At 43.9% G+C, this 24,533-nt stretch overlaps 1 protein-coding gene across 1 annotated transcript in view; it reads left to right on the top strand.

The window, feature by feature from the left end:
* Positions 1–24,533, top strand: part of CDH4 (cadherin 4) — a 466,523-nt gene that overhangs the window by 369,622 nt on the left and 72,368 nt on the right. The window contains exons 6-7 of the mRNA XM_040607978.1: positions 3,115–3,259; positions 16,711–16,883. Coding sequence (XP_040463912.1) covers positions 3,115–3,259; positions 16,711–16,883 — 318 coding nt within the window. The remainder of the gene's footprint in view (positions 1–3,114; positions 3,260–16,710; positions 16,884–24,533) is intronic.

The following is a 24,533-nucleotide window of genomic DNA, read 5'->3' as shown; positions in this document are numbered from 1 at the left end:
TGTGTCTCCAGCTAGCAACCAGCTTCCATGTGAGTGGTAGTGCATGACCTGTGTCGGGCATGTGTCCCGTGGCCCAGGTTGTGCTCATCAGCCTTTTCACTGGTGGTTTTTCTAACTCCACATGATGTGTGTGCCTGACAGAGCATAGCCAACACCTTTTGTGCCTTGCCCAGTGCCACAAAGCACTCACACCCATCTGTTGTTCATCCCGTCCATCGCTCTACCACCAAAACACTAGCTTGGTCACAGCCTGAGCTGCTGAGCCCCACGTTAGACTCAAACTGTGCCTGGCACAAGTGAGCCCTGTCTCAACATCCGAAGAACAGCTCCAGAACAGGGTGTTGTCCAGCTTGAGGATCCCTCATTAATACAAAGAGTAGGGCACAAGAAACAAGGGAGATCTTCCTCGAAGATAAAACTAGTTTCCCAGTGGACAGATTGCCCCACTGGTGCCCCTTCTTCCTTTGCTGGCTCTGCTGGGAATGGTCTCCAATGAGTAAGAGCTCCCATGGAGCTGAGCTGAGATTCCAGCCTCTGGCTCAAGCCTCTCCTCCCTCTGCTGCAGCTGGCACTGACCACAGGGGAGCAACACGTTGTGGAGGGATACGGAGGCGTTGGCACAGGAGAATTGTTAAAAGAATGTGAATAGAGAAAATTCATGCAAGCAAGTAAGCACAAGAGGAAAAAAGAGGAGAAGTTTATTGAAGTCAGGCAAGAAAGGAACAGGAGCGAGAAGAGGGGTGTGCAGAAAGGGCGCAGTAACAGCTGCGTTAGAGGGCAGGAGAAGAGCAGCTGTGGACCTCCAGGCACCAGCACAATCCAGGACATGAGGGTGCAGTGTCTGGTGTGCTGGGCTTGGGGAGAGGGTGCCATCCTCCTGGCAGCCCAAAAGCCGTTAGCCAGGGCAGCAGTGCCCATGTGCCCGGGCACTGTCCTCCCGCCCATAACTCAGCCCAGGTGCCAGTGCTGGGCTCAGGACAGAGGTGACATTTGTGCCTGTCACCGCAGGATGGATGAGATTCCTGCAGTCTTGCTTATTGAATCTTTTTCCTTGAGTGCTGGCAATTAACACATTTGTGGGTGCATGTGCTTAGTGAGTGCAACGTGCAGATAGACGTGCATTGCTGAGAAATCCCTTACTTCTGGAGATTTCAAACAAAAGCTATCAAATGTAATTAAAAATTTGCAGGGGGAGAGTCAGATCTGAAAGGGAAGATAGCAGCTTTGCTCTCTGCTTTATCTCTGAATGGAACCGTTTCCGCTGCTGGAAATGCAGCAAGAGAGAGCCCAGTGCTGCCTCAGTTTGAAGATAATAACTTTAATTTTAGCTCCGAATTACTTTTTTTCAAAGGCAGTCTGACCTCTGACTGGTGAAGTTATTGAATTGCTACATCTGACGTGATGAAGGGTAGCTCAACAGGTGGGAGTCAAACCAGTTCGTATGCAGGCAAGAAATGGAGATATTAAGAGCATTACAAGTCATGAAATACAAATGGTACATCCTGTATTGAAAACGAAGCCAGACTCCTTCAGTCTTTACAGAAAAAGTGCTGCTTAACTTCCTTGGAAAAAAAAAAAAAATCCCTGTTCATTTCATGTGGCCGTTTGTTCTCTTTGCTTGATTAAATGTTAATCCAGCCCATCCTAATAGCATGCAGTTTCTTTTGTTAAGCTCTGGACTTCTGAACACCATACATGAAGGAGAAAGTTGCATCAATCATAGGCACAGCGAGAGCGATAGACAGAAACCAGCGTTAATGCAATTAGCACATCTACTTGTCATGCATCAGAGGAGCTAGAGACCTCCTTGGCACCGGAGCTCCGGCTCCCGGCAGCAGCCCGATGGTCCAGGGAGCTGCTGGGAGGGAGCAGAGGCCTCGAGCCCTCTGAAGGCACGAGCTGGCGTGTCCCCTGTCCCTCAGCCCTGCTCTTCCAGCCAGCCCTTGCACCCAGCTGCTGCTCTCCGAAGCCTTCGTTCGTCCTCCCGCCAGCCTTGCAGGGTGTCACGCAGCCGTCCCGAGCGCCGGCCCCGGGCTGGGTGACAGCGTGGAGGGTCAGCAATGCTCGCAGGTGCTGCAGTGAAGAGGGATGACAAATGAAATCGGCAGCGCTCGCGCCCAGGTGATGCCTCCCCCCTGCCCGGCCGGGGCCAGGCAGCCCTTGCCTTGCTCGGCTGGGTTTTCTCTAAGCCGACATCGGCAGCTCCAGTCAGCGCACACACCGCTCAGAGTAGCCATCTGTTCCCTTTAATGAGAAAGCTATCCATTTTTTTCACCTGATTACTGATTGTTCCAGACTATTGTTGATGGCTTTGTTTTATTAATTACTCATTTTGACATGCTGTATCTGTCCCTTTTGTTCAGAAAACAGATGCTCTTGTTTTTGAGCATTATTACTGATGGTTATTGCTAATAAGATAAAGCCACAGTTCCCGTTTAACTAAGGACTTAACACTGTGGTTCTGGTTATCGTAATGCTTCATCACTGGATATTTTAGTCAAGCCTGAGAAAAATATTTCATTCTTAGTGCCACAGGGGCTCCATCATTTGAAGGAAAGGGATTTTTTTTATGTCTTCTGGTGCATAGAGCGATGGGGTCGGTAGCTGTTGCTGTTCCTAGAGACCATGATTAAATAAAGGATAAACAACGCTAGTGTCGTTCTGAAATCTGTTCACTTACTAATCCCTGTTATAGTGGCTATGAAAGGCTGCAGGTTCCCATAAGAAACTTCTCAAGTAAAACTCATTTCCTCACTTTGTTTGGAACTAAGCAAAATTTGCTTTTCGGGTTGTCAGACAAGGTTCACCACGTCTTAAAAATTAAAATACAGTGGTCTGTTAGCAGTGAAGGAGATAGCATCACTACACCAGAGTTAAAGTGTTTTCACTGACAATTGCTATTTTAGAATATTATTTCAATATTGTGTTAAGGCTTGAAAAACTGTGAGGAGTCTAGATGGAAACCACATCTCTGCTTTTTGCTGGAATTAGATACCCTCTCAGTTCAATTTAAGACAGTATTTATAAGTTGAAGTCAATTCTTACAAAACACGGGCTCTCATTCTGCGACAAATCCAATTGCTGATATTATGCTTTCATTGTGCTTATTCCCAGCTCCGGGCTCACGCAGTGGATATGAACGGAAACAAGGTGGAGAATCCTATTGACCTTTACATCTATGTGATTGATATGAATGACAACAGACCAGAGTTTATAAACCAAGTCTATAACGGATCTGTTGATGAAGGCTCTAAACCAGGTACTGTGGAAAAAAAAGTCTTAAAAGTTTCATGGGCTTTCAAACATCGATCTGGCGTGGTGGCTTTGCCGCTTGAAATAGAGGAAACGCAGCAGAGGTTTGCTGTTGCTGGCTCTTTTCTGAAGACTGGTGGAGGTGAGGATAATCTATCTGGGATTTCTTTGGGTGCAGAGAAAGTGCAGGCTTGGGTTAGAGGGGACCTGCATCCTGATGGTCCCTTCCTGGATGTGGAATGTGCAAAAGCAGCGGTTTTGAAGAGTAATGTCTCCATTGCCGTTCTCATGCGCTCACTGCAGGTGCAGACTGTTACTCTAACTACAGAGCACTGCCAGCCGGCCCGGCAGTGGCCTTTCGCTGACCCTCTGCCTGAAATCCTGAGTATCTGCCTTGCATGATACTTAATCCACTCATTTGCAAACTCAATATCCGGCACCCAGTCAGCCTCCAGATAGGTCTGTGTCCCGAGCTGTGAAAAATGCACGTTCTTATTTGGGGCCCGATGCAAACCTATTGAAGTGAGGATATTTCCACTGATATTGCTGGCTCGTTTTCCATCCCCATGGATTTTTCTTACAGAGGGTGAAATAGGGAAAAACTTGAAAAAGAATTTCAGAAAAATTGTGGGTGAAAAATTAGTGAGGGTGTATGCTGTACACGGAATACAAGTGATGATTTTTACGTGAGCATGTTTTATATGCTTGGAAAAATACAGTTATAAGGGTCTTTATGTTTTCTTTTCAACTATATTGTTGATTTGTTATTTAAGTATAACCCTGCAGTTTCCAGTATTGTAGCATGATTGTTTTACCTTATTGCTGAGCATAACTGATATGAGTTTATTCCTTCTTTGAACATAAGTTATACTGTGAAGTCTGTCCCCAGTACAATTGGAAGTCTGCAATCAGAGGGAGATTTTTCCAAGACAATTTTATCCTCCGTTGTTTGCCAGCTGAGGGGTTAAATACCACATGACTTTGTTTTGTGTCAGCAAACATTTATCACGGCTTCTCCGCTGCCTGAGGTGTCATAGGAAGTCTCCAGTGGCCACTATTTTTTAACAAGGTGATTCGCAGTCATGATTGATTGTCTTTCAGCATTGTGAGGAATGGGCTGCTGTGGTGACATGTAGTGGGAACAAAACGTGACATTATTTTTGAGGAAAGAATAGATACAGCTCCCTTCCCGCTACGCTGTGGTGGTGATGTACTGGTTTCAGAGTGCTGATCCTGGTCCTGCTCAGCAGGGGGGATATCAGAAGTCCCTGAGCTGCTGGATCTAATGACATCTTCTCAGAGGATTTTCCTGTTTTCATTTGAAGGCCACCTTGGGGCATATCAAGGTTTGAAGACTGATACAACATTTCCATAGCAAATCAAATTTCTTACATCTTATTCTAGGACAGATCGATATTCAAAGTGTTCCCAAATGTTTTAACTAGCTCTGTTCATTTGTGTGAAAGAAGCAGTAAATTGCATCCTCCTCTTGTCTGAAATCCTGATAAGCCTTTGAGCTATTAAGTCAGAATAGGATAACTTTGCCTACAAAATACTTGTGCCTCTGCTTCTACCGGTGATTTCTGGTGTTCTGTATCCCAGGATGGTGTGCTTGCCTTTAAGGCAGGTAGGTAGAAAGCAATTTGGTTTTATTCAAAAGCAATTACATTTGTCTTTGATGTATTTGGGATTTTTTCCCTCTTCCCTGTTTAATCGGTGTTCTTTTAAAGCTTTATATTAGTATTGAATTTCAGTTCTTTGCTTTTGTAGAACCTCCAGGGAGTTTGGGTATTTGAGGCCCTCGTTCCATGTACTTGGCAATAAACGTGACGTTGTGTCTTTCAGAAAGGAATAGAGAGGTCATAGAGTTACTGTGGATGTCTGTACACTCCTCCTTTGCCTCAAAGTTACGTATCCCAGTTTTGTGTAGAGACAAGTCTAGACAACGTATTTAGCTAAGTACATCTTGCCGAAATTTGGAAACTTTTTTATAGTTTGAGATGCTTAAGCATATTATAATAACTAAGGAAGTACCACACCAGCGAGAGAAAAATAAAGTGAGAAAAAATAAGTGACCAGAATTCATGATTATTTGTGGCAGTGGTCGACAAATAAAAGACATTCATATCTTAGAGGTAACAGCAAAATGGGTTCAGTATTGATTCAACAGTATGTTATATACGTATATGCATTTATAAATACATATATGCATATATCCATATATATCCATGTATAAAGTACAGATTTGCTTCCAGCAAACTAAAAAATCTTATTATATGTTACAGGAGTTCAGCATTCATTTTCCACTGTTCATTGCTATTGAATTACGCCTGAGGACTCAAAATGCTTCCCTGGATATCCTGTACAATTGTTATTTCTCACATCTTCCATATGCCCATTTATAATGGCTGGGATTAAAAATGCAGTATTACTCGATTACCACAGTATCTGCAATGTTCTTAATAATTTTGCACACCTCTTATGAGAAAAGGAGCTGGAGTATTAGTGTGTCCCAAATAAGTGCTTACTCAGAGGGCAGCTAGTGTGAGCAGCCAACAACTGTTTGAAGTCAGTAGGAATTTTGCCCAGATTAAAAAAAAAAAAAAAAGAAGAAAAAGGGACATATGGAGCTCAAGCTCTACCCATGGAAATTTTGCAGAGCAAGACCATCAAAATATGCTGTTGAGCACAGACTGAGCAGGGTGCAGTGACCTTGAGCTGCAGGGAAAGCCCCTGGAAGGCTTTAGCAGGGTCCATGGGGCGGATCCCGTTGCAGGTGAACAGGAACGGGCTGTCGGAGCACACCCGGGGGCACGGGGCACAGCGAGGGCAGCCAGTGCAGGGGCACTGCTGGCAGGGCTGTGCCTCCGGAGGATGCTGCACCACGGATCGCAGCCGGGATGCGGTGAGCTGCCAGAGAGCACCGTGCCTCGTCGCTGACCCTTTGGGACAGCTGCAAATTGTGCCTGGCCACAGCAGGGGATGGGGGTGGTCAAGTAAGGTGTGACCTACTGGCCCAACAGCCAGTAAGCCAAAAGGAGCTGGAGTGAACCAAGAAAATGGGAATGCAGGAAGGGTGTGTGCTGCGACCGGCAGCATGGTGCAGTACTGCTGGGTGCTTAGCCTCCCACAGGAGAAGCAAGTTTGCTTTAGTCTAAAACACAAATAACCTTCCCAGGGCGTTGTTCGAGAGCTGGAAGAACTGTCCGTGATGTGAAGAGACTCCTCAGACAGCATGCTGGGGTTTAAGTGAGGGGGCTTCCCAGACTCGGAGTGCTCAGACTGCCCGGGTTTCCAAGGAGCGTGCTCGCTGTGCTGTGCAAGTCACCTTGAAGCAACCCTTGACAGGAATAGAAAAGAAATCGTCAAGTATTATTAATTATAATAAGTTGTTGTTGCTGGTTAAGATTAGAAGAACTTAATTGAAATAGTGTCTTACACTGTAGCGTAGTGTTCTTGAAATCAGGAGCTCGTTCTTGGTGGAGTAAAGTTCTTTGTAGTGTGAAGACGTGTCACAGCCTGGCCTCTATACATGCTCAAATGTCTGAAGCTCTTAAACTGAATTGCATTTCTTCTTTCTTTTCTTATACTCTCTGGAAAACATTTTTATGCATTACTAGCTTATCTAGCCTAAGGCCGTGCAGCTGGACAATTTAAATGTGTAAATGCAGGCCCTTCCAAAAATGCAGAGCAGGAATAGTGATGCAGGATTTTCTTTTCCACAGGACCATCTTTCTTCCTTACTCTCCCCTTCCGTGAGTTGTTTTGATTTAACACGCCACCGTTTGAAAGGGTATCTTAAAAGACCGTGTTTTACTCGTATTGAATAATGTTCTGCCTCTTTGAACTTTGCCTCTATATGAAGAACACAGCCAAGTTTTAAAAATGCAGCTGCAAGCTCGAGCTGAAATTCCCCCAGTCCCTCTGGCAGCCTTAATCAGCAAAGTTCTGCCGGAGCTGCAGAAGTTCCTTTCAAGCGCTGATAAAGCGGGACGGGTTGCACGGCTTCGCTGCCCGGCGAGGATTCTGCTGCCTTTTCCAAGCCCGTCTCCCTGCCATACCGTATGGGCTCCACTGCCATACGGCACGAAGGAGCTGGGCTTTGGGGTGGGTTTTTCCACTCTGTACCCCATCAATTCCTGCCCCTGCCTGTGTTCCCCTGGGCTTGCAGCTCCCCGGGGGTGTCCTTGGGGAGTGCCGTTTCAAAAGGAGCTCTGCAGCTCCTAAAAAAGGTCGCTCGATAAGGTAGAATGAAAACGCTTAAATGTAAAAGAAAAAGGGGAATTTAATCACGGAACAAAAATGTGATAGAGAAAGATTATTTTGGTCACTGCAGAAGCTTAGTTTTGATATATCCACCACAAAATGCACCTTATGGTGGGATGTGGATGTCTTACTTAACTGAAGCGTTCAGTTCTGAAAAGGTCAATGTGAAATGCTCCGCAGCGACTCGAGTGCTTTGCTGTGGGTTGTATCTATTTTGTCTTAACAGAAAGATTGTCAGAAATTAACACATCTCTCCAAAACAATTTGTTCCTGTCAGACTGGCCTTTTCCATTCCCATTCATCCTTTCCACTTCAATAACTCTCTGGATACATCTTGGTCCCTTACAAGTCAGTAGCCAGAGCCCAAGTGGCTCCTTTGAAACTAGAGTTTCCTCCAGCTCCTCCTTTCTCACGGTGCATAGGATAGCTTACTCCTGTCACCCTCCCTGGGGGGGGTGTGCAAGAGTGCTGAGCACAGACGGTCCTCCAAAATGAAGGAATATTGGTCTTTCTTACATTAGAAATGTTGTCATTTAAAATTTCCCCATCTCCTCCTGATTTCATGGAACTATGATACAATAATTGTTGATAGCGTGCCACGTGAAAAATGAAATAGCTGGAAGCCAAATCTATATGTGGCAAATTGAGTTAAAGAAATCTCATAAAAATAAGCAGTATATAAAAACCCAAGGATTTTAAAAGCCGATTATTCTACCAGTGTCCCAGTTTGTTTATTTTATTTCTATGCCAGCGGAGATTCCCTCAGAGATTAACACCATGGACTAATGCACAGATGGGGCCAGAAACTTGAAAGTCATCTGAATATTAAGAATTTAAATCTTTAGCCTCAGTGATTTGAACAGAAAGCCAATTATGAGGCTGAATTAGTTTTCAAATTAAACTGCAATTTAAGGCTTGTGAAATTAATCTTTTAAGGCATATCGTTGCATTTGTATATATATTCATGTGGAGAATTTGGATTCTGCAATTCTGCCTTGTTCCTCTTCTCCAGCCTGACAGTACAATTCATAAAGAGGTGCCAGGTGTCCTGCAGGTTGTTCTTGCCATGAAGGAGAAGAGCGGGGGTCGCTGGGTGGCAGGGGAGGAAACAAAAGCGGCAGCACCTGAGATCTGAAGAGGAGACCCTTCATTTTTGAAAACTAATAGGACACTGAGTGAAACCACCTTTCTTCCATTACAACCCATCGCAAAAACACCATAGTGCTGCTCAAAATTAAAACATTCAATGTTCTTTTACCAGCTTGGAGGTAAATTAATTTGGGAATTTAGGAAGGTCCTAATTCAACAGGGCACCTGGATGGGTTCATGGACCTGGGCTGACTCGGCTGCTGGTGGTGCCGTGGCAGGGGGCAGCCAGGGTGCGCATGGGGGGCACGCTCCCATCGGAGCACTGGGAACTGGAAATAATGCCAGTGCCCTGTGTTTCAGAGAGATCATGTAAAGGTAAAGTCTTCAAGAGCCAGAGGAGAATCTCAACAGATTCTTCCAGTTGTCCCAGAGCTCTTCACAGGCTGGGTGCATTACTTCTGGGTTTATCACGAGCCTACATATATGCATCCATACCGTGCCTTCCTCAGCTTGGGTAGGTGCTACTCTTATTCTTGCACTTAATATGCCATTAAAAATGGCTTTGTCCAGCCCGACTCTGTTCTCTCACACATTACATTCAGACTTGGGATACACAATATCCTTTTTTAAGTTCTTTTGCTCAGCCGAGCACAATTTTCAGACAAGAAATTGTTTTTCTGCAGACACATGTGGTAGTGCTTTCCATTTTGTTTCGAGGTGAGTGGTTATGAAATCTGTGCTCTTAATTTCCGTTTCAGAAGCATCCAGTCCCAAGAGCAAGGAAGTGAATTATAGGACTGTAGGTGAGAAAAAAATGCAAATCCCCAGACTGATGTTTTTTCCCTCCACAAAAAATGACCAAGTTGATATAAAGGAAAAAAAAAAGAGGGAATCATGTTCTGTGACCGCTTTAGAAGGGTGTTACAACACTGCAATAGCCCATACTCTGCCTCCTTTTAACCAGCATTTACAAATAAGATAGTTTTATATATATGATAGTATTTGTATTATATTGTTAGATTGCTTTATCATTTTACATTATATTATATTGTCAAAATTTAAGGATCGGATCCAAGCCTTGCAGAAGATGTAGTAAGTCTCAGTTTTTGTGCACCCAAATCTGCCTGATTTCGGTAGTTGCATGTGCCTTCAGTTAAGCACAAAACCTAGCCATGGTTTTAGGCACAGTTCAGCAGTGGTGTTCAGGAGATCTTGTCCTTAGTCACGCTTTCTCCAGTTTTTGAATTAGCCTCTGGGAGTCAAGAGGATCCATCTGCAGGGACTCAGCCCAGCCAAGGCTCATCGATTTCTGCAGTGAAAACTATTTGCTCCGAGGCTGAATGTGCTTTTGCCCACCTTGAAGTTCTGCTTCTGTTATTTCTCAGCGGTACGCAGGGTCTCAGTAGGCTGCAGGCTGCTGTACAGGAGTTATCTTCAGCTCTGGCCGTGCCCAAGTGTATGCTGCATTCAGTGCATCCGTTTGTTTTCTCTCCAGAGGTATTTATTTCATTTTAACCATAAGAAGGTGTTACTTCAGTTCCGCATGACAGCAGCATCTTCGGCTTGCTCAGTCATCTCTCCAGACCTGCTTGCTCTCTTTTATTCTCATTAGGTTGGCTCTTGCCTTGTTTGAGGCTGAGAATCTGATGTCTCCGCTAATTAGGAAGCGGCGTCCTTTAGGAATTAGGTTAGCTGCTTGAAAGGTCAAAATTTGCCAATGATTACAAAAATAATAGTGAAAGAGAATGACAGCAGCTATCAGTTGTGACTGAAGGAATATCAATTCAGAAGGAAAATGCTGTTTCTATTGCGTTTTCTATCTAGAGCACGTGGGACGTAGTTTAGCTTAAGTATATTTGCAATTTATTGCCTCTGCAGTAGAGTTTCAGGTGCTTCTGTCATCTTGATGTCTTGCACTCGTTCCTGTTTACCTATATAACTCCTCTCAGCACCTTTGGTGAGTCGGCTCCCCATTTTTCATTTGAAACCCTTAACAATGAGTATGTGAAAGTACTTCAAATCACTAGTGAATATGCTTTTATTTTTTAACTTGAAGATACAGGTTTATTCGCTGAGATGTTTTGGTCTTGAACACTACAGCAGTTCTCCAAGTGCTGTTCTCAAATTCATACTTACTGGCAAGGTAAATTAACCCATAAGGAGCTCTGTGCTGTGCCCTTTAGGCTGCTGCTGGTACCCCAGGTAGGGCAAGTAAAACTAACTTGGGACAGCTCAGTGGCATTGCAGCCTGTGTATCTGGACACAGCCCCATCCCGCCCCTCACCTCGCCTCCCCACAATGGGAATGGAAGAATCTTGTTCGCTTTATTGATCAATTAAAAAGACAGGTAGCACAGGCACACTTAAGCATGTTGATTGGTAAGAAAGATCATATTTTCCATAGGAAAGTTGCATGCAGGTATTCAGGTGTATAGGTGTACTCTGAGGACTTGTTCAGGATCCCCATGTACTCCTCGTTGTAACTTGGGTTTGACATCTTTGCCTTTCTAGCGTGCTCGGTTTCTATTCCTGAGACCTCGTTGCAATGAATAAAATTCCTTAAAGGGGGAAGTATTCCTGTTTGGGGTAGGGGCATGAGATTTCCATCCTCTGGGGGGAAGAGAGCTAGTATCAGGAAATTCTTCTGAATGGAAAATTCTGGCTTGGGGAAATGCTGTAAATTTTACACTGCTTTTTAGTATTTAATCTTCCCATCAACAATTACCGTCTTCTTTCTGTCCAGAATCAGATGCAGAGTATTCGCTAAGTGAGCTTTCCAGTTTGGGATGAAAAAAAATAAGGAGTAAGGGGAGGTTTGCATTAGTACAAAGCCATTATTAACTTGGGTTAATGAAGATCTAATGTAATATGGCCATCACCACATGTCTGCACATAATGATTCAATGCTTTTCTATGGGGGAATGATTAAATTAAGTATCTTGTAGGTCAAAATTAGACTGAGAAGGTTAACCAACCTTTAATGATTCTGCAACCATTTACCAGCCATTAAAAAATATAAACTGTAAGGTAAAGCTGAATAGAGAATCAGCATTATCAGTAAAAACCAGATGAAGTTTTAGCTTTTTCTGTTTATATCACATCAGTAGACAGAGAGGATTGTGTATTTTTATAGTGATATATGGTATAAAGGGCAAAGTGAAAGGTTTTTTTATCTTACTTTTTTATTTGAATTCCTGGTAAGTGCCCATTAGCTCTTTCTTTTAACATGCATTAAATCTAACTAATGGCTATCAAACCAGCTTAGAAAAATGGTAATTATAAAGCAATTGTAGCAAAGACTTTGGGAGCACAACTGCTCTAAGATGCTGTTTGTATGCCTTAAAACTGTGAAAGCTCGGTCTTTACAGAGAAATGAAGTTGCATAGATGGGAGAAAGAGATTGCAGACACCGTGATGTGAATTAGCAGTCCTTGGCATGCTTTGGGACCGTCTGAGCTGGAAAGAACTGAGCTGATTCTCAGATTCCAGAGTCACTGGGGGGGGACACATTTGTTTACGACTGTGTGCTCATCTGCTTATACATACACAGGGCAACTATCTTTCTTGTTTTCCTTATTTTTACTTAACATTGAGAGACTGAACGAGATAGAGCGACCCCAACAGTATCTTTTTGCAGCCTTTCACAAGCAGATGCAATTAATTTTAAAATTTATAAACGAAACTGAATATACAGGTAAAAATAATCTCCCTTTGCTTCCATCCTGCCAAAGTCTGTAAGACATTATTTTGCCTATCCTGTAGAAAGCTTAATTAATCTAATGGGAATATTTTCCATAAGGGGTCCTTTCAAGTATCTCTGTCGTGTGTCTTGTCCATTGTTAGATCAAAACAAAAATATCTCATTTGACAAAATAACATCTGGGAGATGCGGTCTCTGGGAAATCAAAGGGAATGCACTGTGAAGCAGCAGATTCTTGGGGTCTTGCCTTTTATTGATAGTTCTCCTTCATCATGCCATATATTAATTTTAACTCAGGTGATATATGAACTTGGCACATTAGTTAATGAAAGCTAATGCGCAGTAATCTTGTCATCACTAGCTGTGCATGATAATTCAATCTGCTTCTCGGAAGAGCTGTTCAACATGCAACAAATTTGATTTAGTACTGACATGATGTACTAGGTTAGGTGTTTTATTTAACATGCCATGTGCCTTATTTGATGAGAAGTGGTTTTCTTTCAACAGGTTATCTACCTGAGCTAGTAGCCAGGTGTGTAGTTTAATACACATACCAAACACCGTCTGGACTGGGTATTCATTATGCAATACACTGCACAGCCTGGGCCAAATTCCCAAGTTTTGGCACATCGCATTCACTTAATGTTGTCAGTGTGCTTGAGAGCAAGCCCTTCAGAGCAGAAAAATAAAGCTACTGCTTCTCTCGTGCCCTGAAAGCGTAACGTCCCTCTTGCCCCACTCATACACTTCTGGTGTAGTTCCATCACTGCTGGCAGTGTCTGACCCAGGAGTGGCAGAGTGCAGCCTTGGGGTCTTGAGTGTGACTTGGAGGAGTTTGCCCAGTGTTTCTGGTCTGTAATAACTGCTTCCAGTCTCTGTTTGGGGAGGATATAGGGATTTAAAGCTGGATTTCCACTAAAAGTGTACACACATTCTGCAGGCCAGATTGGGCAGCTTCTACTTTTCCCCTTAAACCCTAACTACACTAGCCTCAGTCCTCGAGCATGTGAGGATTGTGCAGTCTGCCGCTGTATATTTGCCTAATTTGTGTAGTCAGAGGGGCTGGATGTGGGGATCTATTTCCTTTATTTCAATATAAAGTATATGAGGCTATATCCCCACGCATAGGACATAGAAACATCACATTATTTACTTTTATAGCAGGTAAATCATCACCAACCATCTTAGTATAGTGGAAGACTTGATATAGCACCCAGAAGATGTTAGACACTGTAGCAGTATATATCCTCATCGCTCTATTGAATACTGTTGTGCACAGATATATGTTTATGTCATTCACTGCAGCACACAGGTATCCAGAGGATATGTCTTGCTTAAAGATAGTCTAAATGTACAGCAAACTGAGTGGAACCTGGACGGTGATGTAAGTTACACCAGCTGAACCCTGGGGAGCCATTCTCGGGAGTGGTGCCCTTCAGCACGGAGAATAGGAGGTGCCATCACGCTCTTATTCTTGGGTCAACTTTGCCAGGTGGAAAATGTGTGTGCACAGGAACAGGGGCGGCCAGATCAGCCGCCATCCAGAGTGCAGAAAGGAAGAAGTAATTTGCAGCCAGTTTACAGCAGATTGTGGTCAGACAAGTGGCCCCAGGGAGAGCCAGGGAAGGAAGCGGCTGCTGCAATTCCATCACGTGCTGCCGAGTGCTGCAGCCACACAGGGCCCTTTGCAGAGGACGTTTTATTAAGTTACAAGTTAGTAATTAATGCCAAGTTTCTCTCTTTATTTTCTCTGTGGTTGGGTTTCATAATCGAAATTAAAGATACGAGATAGGGAGCAGATTGCCTCTTGAAATACAGCTCCCTGGTGCTCAGTTCATGACTTTAGAGACATTTGTCCAGTCCCATCTCCCTTTATGGGGATGTAGGTCAGATGCTGTTGAAATAGCCCTTTTTTCTAGAGCAGATGTGCTCAGTCCAATGCTGCCCTGCAGGAAAGAAGCAGAAAGGTCAGGGAGAGCGAAGGAGACCCACTATGCACTCCATCCACAGTATAGCTGCTGTCAGCTCGCCCCACGCCCAGCACAGCTGCAGCCTGTTGGGTTCCCCTGCCAGGCTGGGGACCCCCGTCCTGCACACATCCTGATTTATTTGGGAAACTACAGTGCAGTCTGAGAGATCCCAGAAAGGAAGACCACAACTGTTTGGTGCCCTTCTCTGAACCTAGTAGCCCAAATAACTTTCCTTTCAGAGCTGTTTCTTGCACTAGAAGTGCATCACGAAATACCACCTGTTTTTTTTGGAATATGTCCTAAGACTGCACGTGTCCTAAAATAGATTCTGTTTTCCTCTTCCACTTCTGTTTTCATTAGCCCCAGGTTTTGACATTCTGTTCAGAGACATTTTCAGTATAGAATGTGTTAAGATAACATATATTCCAAATCAAACATCTCATTCAGCGTATTTCCTATTTAAATTTCTCCTGTACATTTCCCCTGTACTTATCTAAGGGTTGGCTTCTTCATTTGTATCAGTTGTCTCATGTAACTGGTTTTGCAAAAGAGCAAAAAAAGAATGCTTGAAGAGAAAGAAGATTCATTGCTTGCACGGCCTTGTTTCAATTCAGTGTTCCTTCCCTCTCCTGAAGTTTATTGATCAGAAAAATGTTAAAGTTGTTGAATAGTTTGTTTTCATTTCACAAATGTGAATCAGGATTATTGCAGAGAGATAGAAATGTATTCATCATTAGAATTTGCTTTACACATTCATTTATTTTTTAATCTATAATTCTTATTGAACTAAGAAAACTCACAGGAATATGCATCACCACAGAGAACAAAAAGAGCCTGATTGAGCCAGATGGAAGGAGATCAGCAAAGCACTTTCCACAGTACAAAAATACAAACTTACGAGGCCACTTCTTGCTAACACCAAGAAATGTTTTCCCAGAGCCGGGGAGGATACTGAGGGGATTGCATACGTGCCGCGAGGCTTAAAGCCACTTGGCTAGGGTACAGAATTTGGGCATGCTGCAGCCATTGGTAGCTTTCCCCCCTCCACGGGGTATGTTTTTGAAGTCTTTTGCAAACCGATGCAACCTCTCCAGCACTCTGCCCTCTCTGACCTGGTGGCTTGCTAGCTCTGTGACCAAGCTGGGGATCTGGGCACATCAGATGAGGCAGGAAGAAACGATGTAGCCGCCTGTCCTCAGGTTTGCCTGTGGCTCACATCTAACCAAATGGGCAGAACACACTCAACTGTTTTTGTAAAACAACACATGGCTCCATCTTGAATCAGCTTAGGTTCTTGTTGGAACCACTTTGCATCTCCTCCAGCACAGCAGGCTCATAAATTGGTTTTTCTGTTCAGGGTTTCCAAACGAGCAGCGTTCAAGCGGTACCTTCCATCTCTCCGTTGTTGCTGTTGGGTTTTGGGGGTCACTAAATGAGGTTGTGTCTGGTTTCACTGTCTCTCTTTGCCTCCTACTCTTCCTTCCAGGTCTCATATCACTAGATTAATCCAATGTTGCGGATTTCTTTTTGTAACCAGTATGTGTCTGCCCTTTTAGGCATTCTCTCCTACCAATATAACAAGCATAAAGCTGGGCCCTATGAGCTCTAGGGGGTCACAGGACCATGCAGCTGCAGGAGTCCATCCAATCAAGTAACATCTTTTACCCTCATAATGATAATTTCCCACTTTAGCAAAACACCCTGCTGCCAAACTCCAGTGATAATGAGCCTGTCACTGCATCAGTGCACTCCCAACTATCTAGAAAGTAGGGATTGCTTTTTGCAAGGCAAATGAAGACACTGATGATTAGCAAGAAACAAACCAACAATTCAATACATCACTGGCCACACATACCAAATCATTGATTCTCTGTCCCGCTGGGTAGCAGCTGTTCCATTTGCTCTGCAGGATTATGGGGTTTTATTCTCTCCAGAAGGGGCCAGAAAGGTGGACTTTTCTCCAAGAACTGGAGGCAGCAGGCAGTTGCTTCCTGTACTGGGTATGGGCATGTTGATGGGATCCTTCTGAAGCTGCTGAGAAGTCTGCTGGGCTTTCCACTATAAAACTCTACTTGTGAATGCATGTGAGTGCAGTGATTGGATTGAAAAAGATGTCCTTTGAGAATCTATGCAATTGCAGGACAAAAAATGCTGCCTTAAAACTTACAATCGCTGCAAGAATTAGAAGTTAATCATAGATACCCTCATATGGATTCTCACTATATACCAGTTATGTGTAATCAGTATCCTTACAGATCATCTAGTCTCAGCAGTGTTGCTATTTTCATAATCCTCGCCGTGCCTAGCTGGCTGGATTGAAATGGGATGTCTGCTCCGTAGCATTTCAGAGTAAAATGCATGACCCCGAGTCAATGGGACTGCAGTCTGCTGTGCAATGAGATAGTCCTGATATTTCATCTTCTCTTGTTCCAAGGTACCTACGTGATGACGGTGACAGCAAATGATGCAGATGATAGTACTACAGCGAACGGGATGGTGAGATACCGAATTGTGACTCAGACCCCACAGAGCCCATCGCAAAACATGTTTACTATTAACAGCGAGACGGGAGACATTGTCACTGTGGCTGCTGGACTTGACAGAGAGGTGAGTTTAAAAGCCATTGTACCAGGTTCCCCGTTGTTGAGGGTTGCTGACTTGCAAAGCCCAAACCCTGTCTTGAATACCAAGCCTCTGAAAGTTTGAGTTGCAACATGGAGATCCTGGTCTTTGCTTCTGCAGCAGCTGTGGGGCATCATGGCTTTGATGTGACATTTTTGTCTTAATCCATATCAGTCAATGAAACCCTGGGAGAGTCTTCAAACTCATGAAGCTGGTATTTTCCTTGCGTAAATTTGTATAACTACAAGATGTAGAAAATACTCCAGAAGGAGCAGGAGATGAATAAATCGGCATTTGTCCCCCTTCTGTCAGGGGAAAACTAAAGTGCCAGACATCTATAGCCTTTTCTAGTCTTGTCTTGCTTAGTTCATTGCATGTTTTCTTTGGAAGCAGTTACACAGCCTATACTCAACACGCTGTCTGTTCCATGATGGTATCCTTGTGTTGTTTCCAAACTGGGAAAGTGTCTTCCAGTGATGTTGGTTTTGTGCGAGGCTCTGCCTTTAATGCCTCTTCTTCCAGGCATTGTACAATGTATAGCTTTTCCAAATGCAGAAGAAATTTTGGTTTTACTGACAAGAACGTACTCTGGCAGTGTAAGCTATATAATGTTTCTCAGAGCTCTGCCTTCTCTAGTTGTGAGTATAACTCAAGGACAAAGCCCCTATACCGCATACATTAAACAAAAAATCAATGTAGCATCAGCGGTGGGTCGGAGTGACTGGGGAAGGAGGGGACTGGTGTCAATGGCTGTGAAGGGAGAGAACTCCAGAGGTTAAGTTCTGGTGGTTTTCCCCATCGAACTGTGCAGTTCGTGGAGTGTCACCTGTCCAATGCAGTTAGGAGATCTCAATCAAGTAAAGCATGGAAAGGATCATTTGTTCATTGAGCAACCAGCCACAGATAGTGTAGCTGTGTGGCAAATACAAAAGTAAGGACCTACGTAGTTCTTGGCCTCGGATGTTTAAGTTCAAGCAGTCCCCAGAGATAACAAGTCCAGTAAAATCCATTTTGAGAGAGCCAGCGTGCTGCATTTCCGAGAGAAGGCACCAGAAACTGGGTTTGTTCTCTATTCCTTCCCTCCCCTGTGACCGAGGGCAGGGATGGAGTGAGAGGGAGGCTGCACATGCAGGCTGGTGCCTGGGATTCCTACCTGGGACACCAAACCCAGCGGTGAAAACCTCCAGCCCCTCGGAGATGTTTTTCCTTGCACATCAGCCCCAGCGGCGTGTTTTGGTCCCACTGCAGAGTGCTCTGCCAAGCACTGACCGACAGGCATTGCTCTGCCACGGTCGGTGCCCATTTCATTCTCATGTCCGGGGCCACTGCTTTGCTTCGGAGCTGCAGGGCAGCTTCGGGAGGAATCCTGACTGAGCCGCTGCTGGGAGCGGATAAAAGCACCAGCAGCAGCTCAGAAGCAAGCGGAGCGCCCCGGGGCAGCCGGTGGGACCAGCATGGGGACGGGGCTGCTGGCTGGGAACAGCACAGATTTGGGGCTTGCCCAGGGCACAGTTTCAGGGCGAGCCAGCCCAGGGGTAGACACTGTGTGAAACAGCTTTCCAAGAAGAAGGTCGGGTGGAGCAGAGAGCTTTCCAGATGTGAAGGCAAGAAGCAGAGCTGGGGGAGCAGGAGGAGCACCAGAGCCCGTTCCTTCCCACCTGACGTGGCAGACTTGGCAAGCACAACCTAGGGCAGGTTTGACCTTTCCCTGCTCTTTTTATTTAGAGAACCAGAAAGTTAGCTGAATCTTAAGCAGGTAGATTATCCTAGGCGATGCTGAAGCCTGCAGCATGCTTGCAGTCGAAGAGGAGAACCAAGCACTGTAGAAATTGCTGGCAGCCCTCAGGGGGACAGTAGCGGAGTACTGGGAGGAAAGATCGGAATTCTGGCAGGAAAATGCTGATTTTATGGAAATGACAGAACTGTTATTGCCCCCTTGACATCAGTGGGGGCCAGCATTTTAGTGTAGGGCTTTATGGGTACAGAAAGGTCGTTGGTTTATATTAATTTCAGAGACATAGATCGGGATAGCTTGGTGGGAGAGAGGTTTTAATCTCAGCAAATCAGCTGAAAAAAAGAGGCAGGTGATAATTAAGGGGAAAGGATAAAGCAAAATGGTCGTCTTTTTTCCTATTTATCTTATTACATCTGAAGTATTTTAAAAACTTGCAGGGGAACCATATGCTTCATGTTAGTTCCCCTGTTGCACTGGGTCTGGGAAATCCAGGCAAGCTGGCGCGTTGAAATATGGTGTTGAGTGTCCCAAGCCGAGTACCAGGTTGGGCAAGGGACCCTTGGATCGAGAAACAATCAGCTCTGGGCATAATCCTGGGGCTGCCCTGAAGCTACAGGACATGGTTATTCCCAGCGGTCTCTGCTGTGTTTCAGGATTGCATCTGGGTTAGCAAAAGTTTCTGGTTTATTAACATAGAGTTGTATTAGGTCTAAACTGATAAATGTGTTTAAACACTCCCATAACTGTACTACAGATTGGGTTTTTGTTTTTGTTTGTTTTTCCTGAAATCTTGAGAAAGCTATTAGAGAAGTAAATTTGGTTTTGCTGCTGACATTTTCTTGTTGTTAGGAAAAGGAGCCGAAGAGCAGTATTTGGAATGCAGATTTGTGTAAATTAAAATGTTAACAAATCTGACCTATTCAGCTGAAACTACTACAACCAAGATAAATTCCCTGGATACCAGTTATTTCTCCAAATGCTTATTGACACATTTATCAGTGCCTATGACACTATTATGTTAAGCTGTGTCTAAACAGAACCAACCGTTCAGTCTCCGTTGGACCCTTCTACCTTGCTCCTGCAGTGCAAAGGTGCCTCAAAGCAGGAGCAAAAATAACTGTCCGAGTTATTCTGCATCTGAGAGACAAGTCCATGTTCCAGATCCAGCATTTGTCTTTCAGGGAGAAGAAAAGTCACTTCAGAACTGGTGTTTCTAGCTCAGTATTCCTGTTGACTTTCTGATACTTGCAGCATCTCCACTTAAATATTGTTTCTTTGCTGATTTCTTACATTATCTTCAATTCATGAAACGTCCAAGAAACCAGACGGAGCGTTTCAGCTTGTGTTTTGTCATGAAAAGTGTTTTGGTTAACCTGCAAGAAACCTATTTTAAGACAAATTCATGTAGTTTGCTGCTGTTTCTAAACCCTCATTTCCACAAACCCAGGAGGAAATTAAAAACTCAGCCTCTCAAATTGTGCTGTTCTCTCTAAATGTGTCTGACGCTGAAGATAGCAAAATGAAAATCCAAGGTATTAAAATATTGATGGCTTTAAAGTTATCTTACCTGGTTCCCATTAATCTGGATGTAAATATGGTTACAATGCTCTATGTCCATTCACTCATTATGACTGCACTTAATTGAATGGATCCCCAAGGAAGATAAAGATAATTGGACTGCACTTCATAAAAATTATTAAAGGAGGACGGTTTAGCAACAGCCTGATTTAAGCTCCTGGATGCCTAAGGGTGAGAAATGCCAAAGGTGGAACAAAGGACCGTCTATCCCTTGAACTAACAGGGAAAGTGATAGGGATTTGGAGTGCGTCAGAGGTTCAAAGGTATGTTCAGCCATCCGGGCTTAGATGGAAAGGTTAAAAGCAGCTACTTGCTGTAATACAGGAAAACGCCAGGGAAACACAGGAAATCTGTAGCTGATTTAATCAAACTAGGAGGGAAAGATCAGATAGTGGTGGGAGCACAAAACGTGTGGATTGCTAGGGAAGGCAGTGAACACAGGAGGTGAACAAGGGGTAACACCATTCAGGGGTAGGAGGGGACCATGCTAGCTTATTTAATTTATGGCAGGCTGCTGCAGAACTGGGTGGTGCTACTAGGAGACGCTACCCAACGGATAGCTTAATTTAGCAGCGCATCTGAATTCCAGATTCCTTTGCTCTCTTCCCGCCCCCCCCCCCCTCCCCCCACTGGAAAGAAAATAACAAGAGGGAAAAAAGGGCCAGCTGTCCCCAGCTGGGGCTCAGAAACAGGCAGAACATGCAGATTCCTGTTTGCCATTCTGAAAAGTAACATTTCTCCTTATAACCATACAAAAGGGACAAAAAAGATCTATTGTGCGTGTTATCTCATTTTGCCCACCGCTGCTCATGCTGGCGTCCCAAGCGGGGATCGAGCCCAGACTGTCGGTCTGGTGGGGAGCTCCTGGTGCAGTAATTCAGCTCCATCAGCTCTTTTGATTTCTCTGGTGGCAGAATATCTGTCTCAGTAGCACAGTAAACCTGCACTGGGGCTATAGTATAGGCAATATCATCCTCTGAAGAGCTTCCCTAAATATTTTATGAACACGGACCTGCAGCAAGCAAGAGGGGAAAAAAAAAAAAAAAGAAATGAGAGAAGAGGAGCTGGTTGATCCCACGCTCTGCTGGCAGGCCAATAAATGTCGAGACATCTCAGATATCATCCAGGCTTATTCGAGATAATAAGTATTTCGGTTCTGCAGTGCTTGTAGTGTAATGTTGCTAACTTTTTGAGATCTCCTTTAGAAATGAGTCCCTTCCTGGCACATTCATCTTGTGTTGAAGAAATGAAGAAAGCCAGGAGCTCTGAGTTTCTTCTTCTGAATTTCTGTGTGTTTGTATTTCTTTTAAAAGCAATTGGATCTCTGCTGCTGCAAATGCTTTTAAAAATACATGAAATCCGATTCTATGATTACAGCACTTGGCTTTCCAAAAATGTGATGTTGCTAGTCTTTCTCAAGTGAGTGAAAGATAAAAGAGAGAGCCTGCCAACAACTGAGTTAGTGGCTTATTTTATTTATGAATGAAATGGCAGGATTTTTCTGGGGAGAAGTTCTTCCTGTTAACAGAGATGGTTGATTTCTTTTCCAGCAATCTGGGTTTGGTGCAACTAGACATTTCTGATAGAGCAGAAATTTGAAATGTTATGTTAAGGGGGAAAAAAGGTACTCTGCTCCTTGGAAAACTGATAGGAGATTGGGTTTTACCATCTGTAGTAACTATTTTGGGTACATTTATCCCCAGGTCATTGCATTAGCTTGTCAAAACCTCCTTGTTACTTCATTTCAGACGTTGGCTGGGAGCAAACAACACATTGCACTGGTGATAGGAATTAGTTTAGTTGTTGAGACTGATATAATTCACCCTCATGAAACAGTCATGTAGATGGCAATCCACTAGTTTGAGATTACCCAAATACAGGGGGGTTAATCCGCATTTATGTCTTCCAGCCAGCTGATACTCTAGGTGTAGCCGCCAGGTAACGCAGGCTGAGCCTTACTGTCTGTACCAGGAAACTTTCCTCTGACAGGAGAGTCCAGGAGTTTCAATCCTTTTTCTACCCCTGGAATATAACAAAATAAATTTATTCTATTGTAAATTATCTCCGCCTGTTAATTATTTCCCCTCACTGCATATCAATGTGATGTTCTGCAGAGCTGTGCCTCCTCCTCTGAGCAGGGCTGGAGAAACATCTGCTGCAGCGTAAGGCTGAAGGATCTTGACACGATACGAGTGATACATGAGTGAATCCGTGCAGCAGATTATCAGTCGTGTATGTGTACTGACAAAATACAAAGAATGAGAGAAAGCGACATCCAAATGGCTTGACTGCAGCCTAGGAGTTTATGTTTCCCATTTTCCTCACTCAAATTAGCCATCTCCGAGGAGCAGTAAGGACTAATGCAAAACTGGTTAAGAGGATGTCACCTTCTGACAGGCACAATCTAGCACGCACCGTGTTTGCTGTTTGTATCTATTACAGCAGTCCTTTAAAGTGAGAGGGATTCTGGGTTTCATGTTCTTTCCATTATTTTTTTCTGGAGAAGAACTAAAACAAGGTGGTTAGGTTCTGCTGAGCCACAAGTATCTTGCTTTTAAAGATGGAGTTCCCGTACCACTGCATTAAAACATGCACAAAAATGCGTCTGCAGCTGAACTCACAGGAGGAGAGAGTGAGTTGAGAGATTAGTAAGTATTTTGCCAGTGAAGCTCATCCATTTCTATGAATTTGAACCACAAGCCCCTGTATTTAGCTTGCAGGCTCACAGGCTCCCAAAATATTTTCCAATGACTGAGATGAAGGGTTGTAACAGAATTCCAAGGGTAAGTGGCTTTTCCACTTCTCACAGCACTCAAGTAATGATTGGAAGCCTTTGTGGAACATGTCTTTAAGCCAGACATAAACTACCAGAGTCTTAACAGGGATAAGCAGGTAAAATACTCCCGCACCCGCTGCACAGCAGGTCAGGCTGTGTGTTTTACTTGTCCCTCCTGTTCTTGGCCTTAACGTGTCCGACAGCTTCCCTGTGCTGTTGGGAAGCGTTTTGCCCCTGCGCTGTCTGCCCTGCTGCCACATGCCGTCCCAGGGATTCGTGGTGCACAAAGTCACTCGGGGGGGATGAAAGCCGCTCTGTAAATGTCATTTATCACTGAATACTGTGTTATTCTTGATACCTTGTAATTTTTCAGGTCCATGTAACAAAAATGTAAATACTGAAGCTTTATATATTAATATGCCTGAAACCATTACTTAAAGATAAAACTGGTTAAATTATTCAGTTATAAAATTATCCCATTTCCACAGCAGCATATCCTGTCAAAGGAAGAGCTGATTAGCCATAAGCTGAATTTAGTCAGTAGATATATGCTTGATTCTGGTTTATGTTTCTACATTGTACATAGGACTGATTTGAGCTTGCTCCATCATTCCAGCGTGCATTTCATTTTCTCATTACAGACAAGAATTACCTTTTTCAGCAAATTATGGTGAGGAGCACTACCACTCATCAGTGAAGAAAGTTCATTTTATTAACCCCATTTAGCGCCTTTGGAAATGCGTTGTGCACCCCGTGGAGGACCACTTGTAGTAATTTGAGATAGCAGAAGTTAGCGGATGGGTAGGGCTCAAATCTGCTCCAAGCACTGCTGGTCCAGCACCGCTTAATGTATTCCTCGGTAGCCCTTGTTGCAGGATGGGGAAGATGTGAATGAAGCCTCATCATAGAAATAATGCCTTTTTTTTTTTTTTTTTTTTTTACATAAGGGAATTATGTCATTTTTCTGAAGCCTTGTTACAGTACAAATACAGTACAGAGTACAGTACAGTACAGAGACATACAGAAAGAGTATGTCTCCCCGGCTGTGTTTCTGCAATAGATGGCTGTGTGTCTTTCTGGTGAGTGTTACCAGAATCATCTGTACCTTTTGGTCTTCTGCATGGTTGCAGCAACTCTCTAAATATGATGCTGTTGATCATGTTTTGGAGCTCGTGTGTGTGGAAAAGTTTTTCTGATTGGTTTTCCTTGATAAAAAACTGATAGCTAGGTGGACTAGTAAAACGGATAGAGGAAGGGCTCTGAGCCGTGGGCCTTGGAAGACAATAGCATGAGTGTGTGCTTCACTGAAAAAAAAAGAGTGTTTGGAGATGATAAGAGAAACTTTTGAAGAATAAAAGAGCTTTCCACAAAAAGAGGCTGGTAAATAGCTTGGGACCTGTGGGAGTCCAATGCGTAGATAGGAAAACAGCCATGGTGTTTACCTCCCAAGAAAATTCACCAGCAAGATGATGAGGATGCAAATGTAATGGGCTGGAGACCAACTAGTTATACAAATTGTGATGATCTGTTGGCAACATTTGAAAGT

Source organism: Falco naumanni, chromosome 10 (assembly GCF_017639655.2).
Source record: "Falco naumanni isolate bFalNau1 chromosome 10, bFalNau1.pat, whole genome shotgun sequence".
Taxonomy (NCBI): Eukaryota; Metazoa; Chordata; class Aves; order Falconiformes; family Falconidae; genus Falco; species Falco naumanni.
Note: the sequence above shows the minus strand (reverse complement) of the source record. Positions and strands in the feature narration are given on the sequence as shown.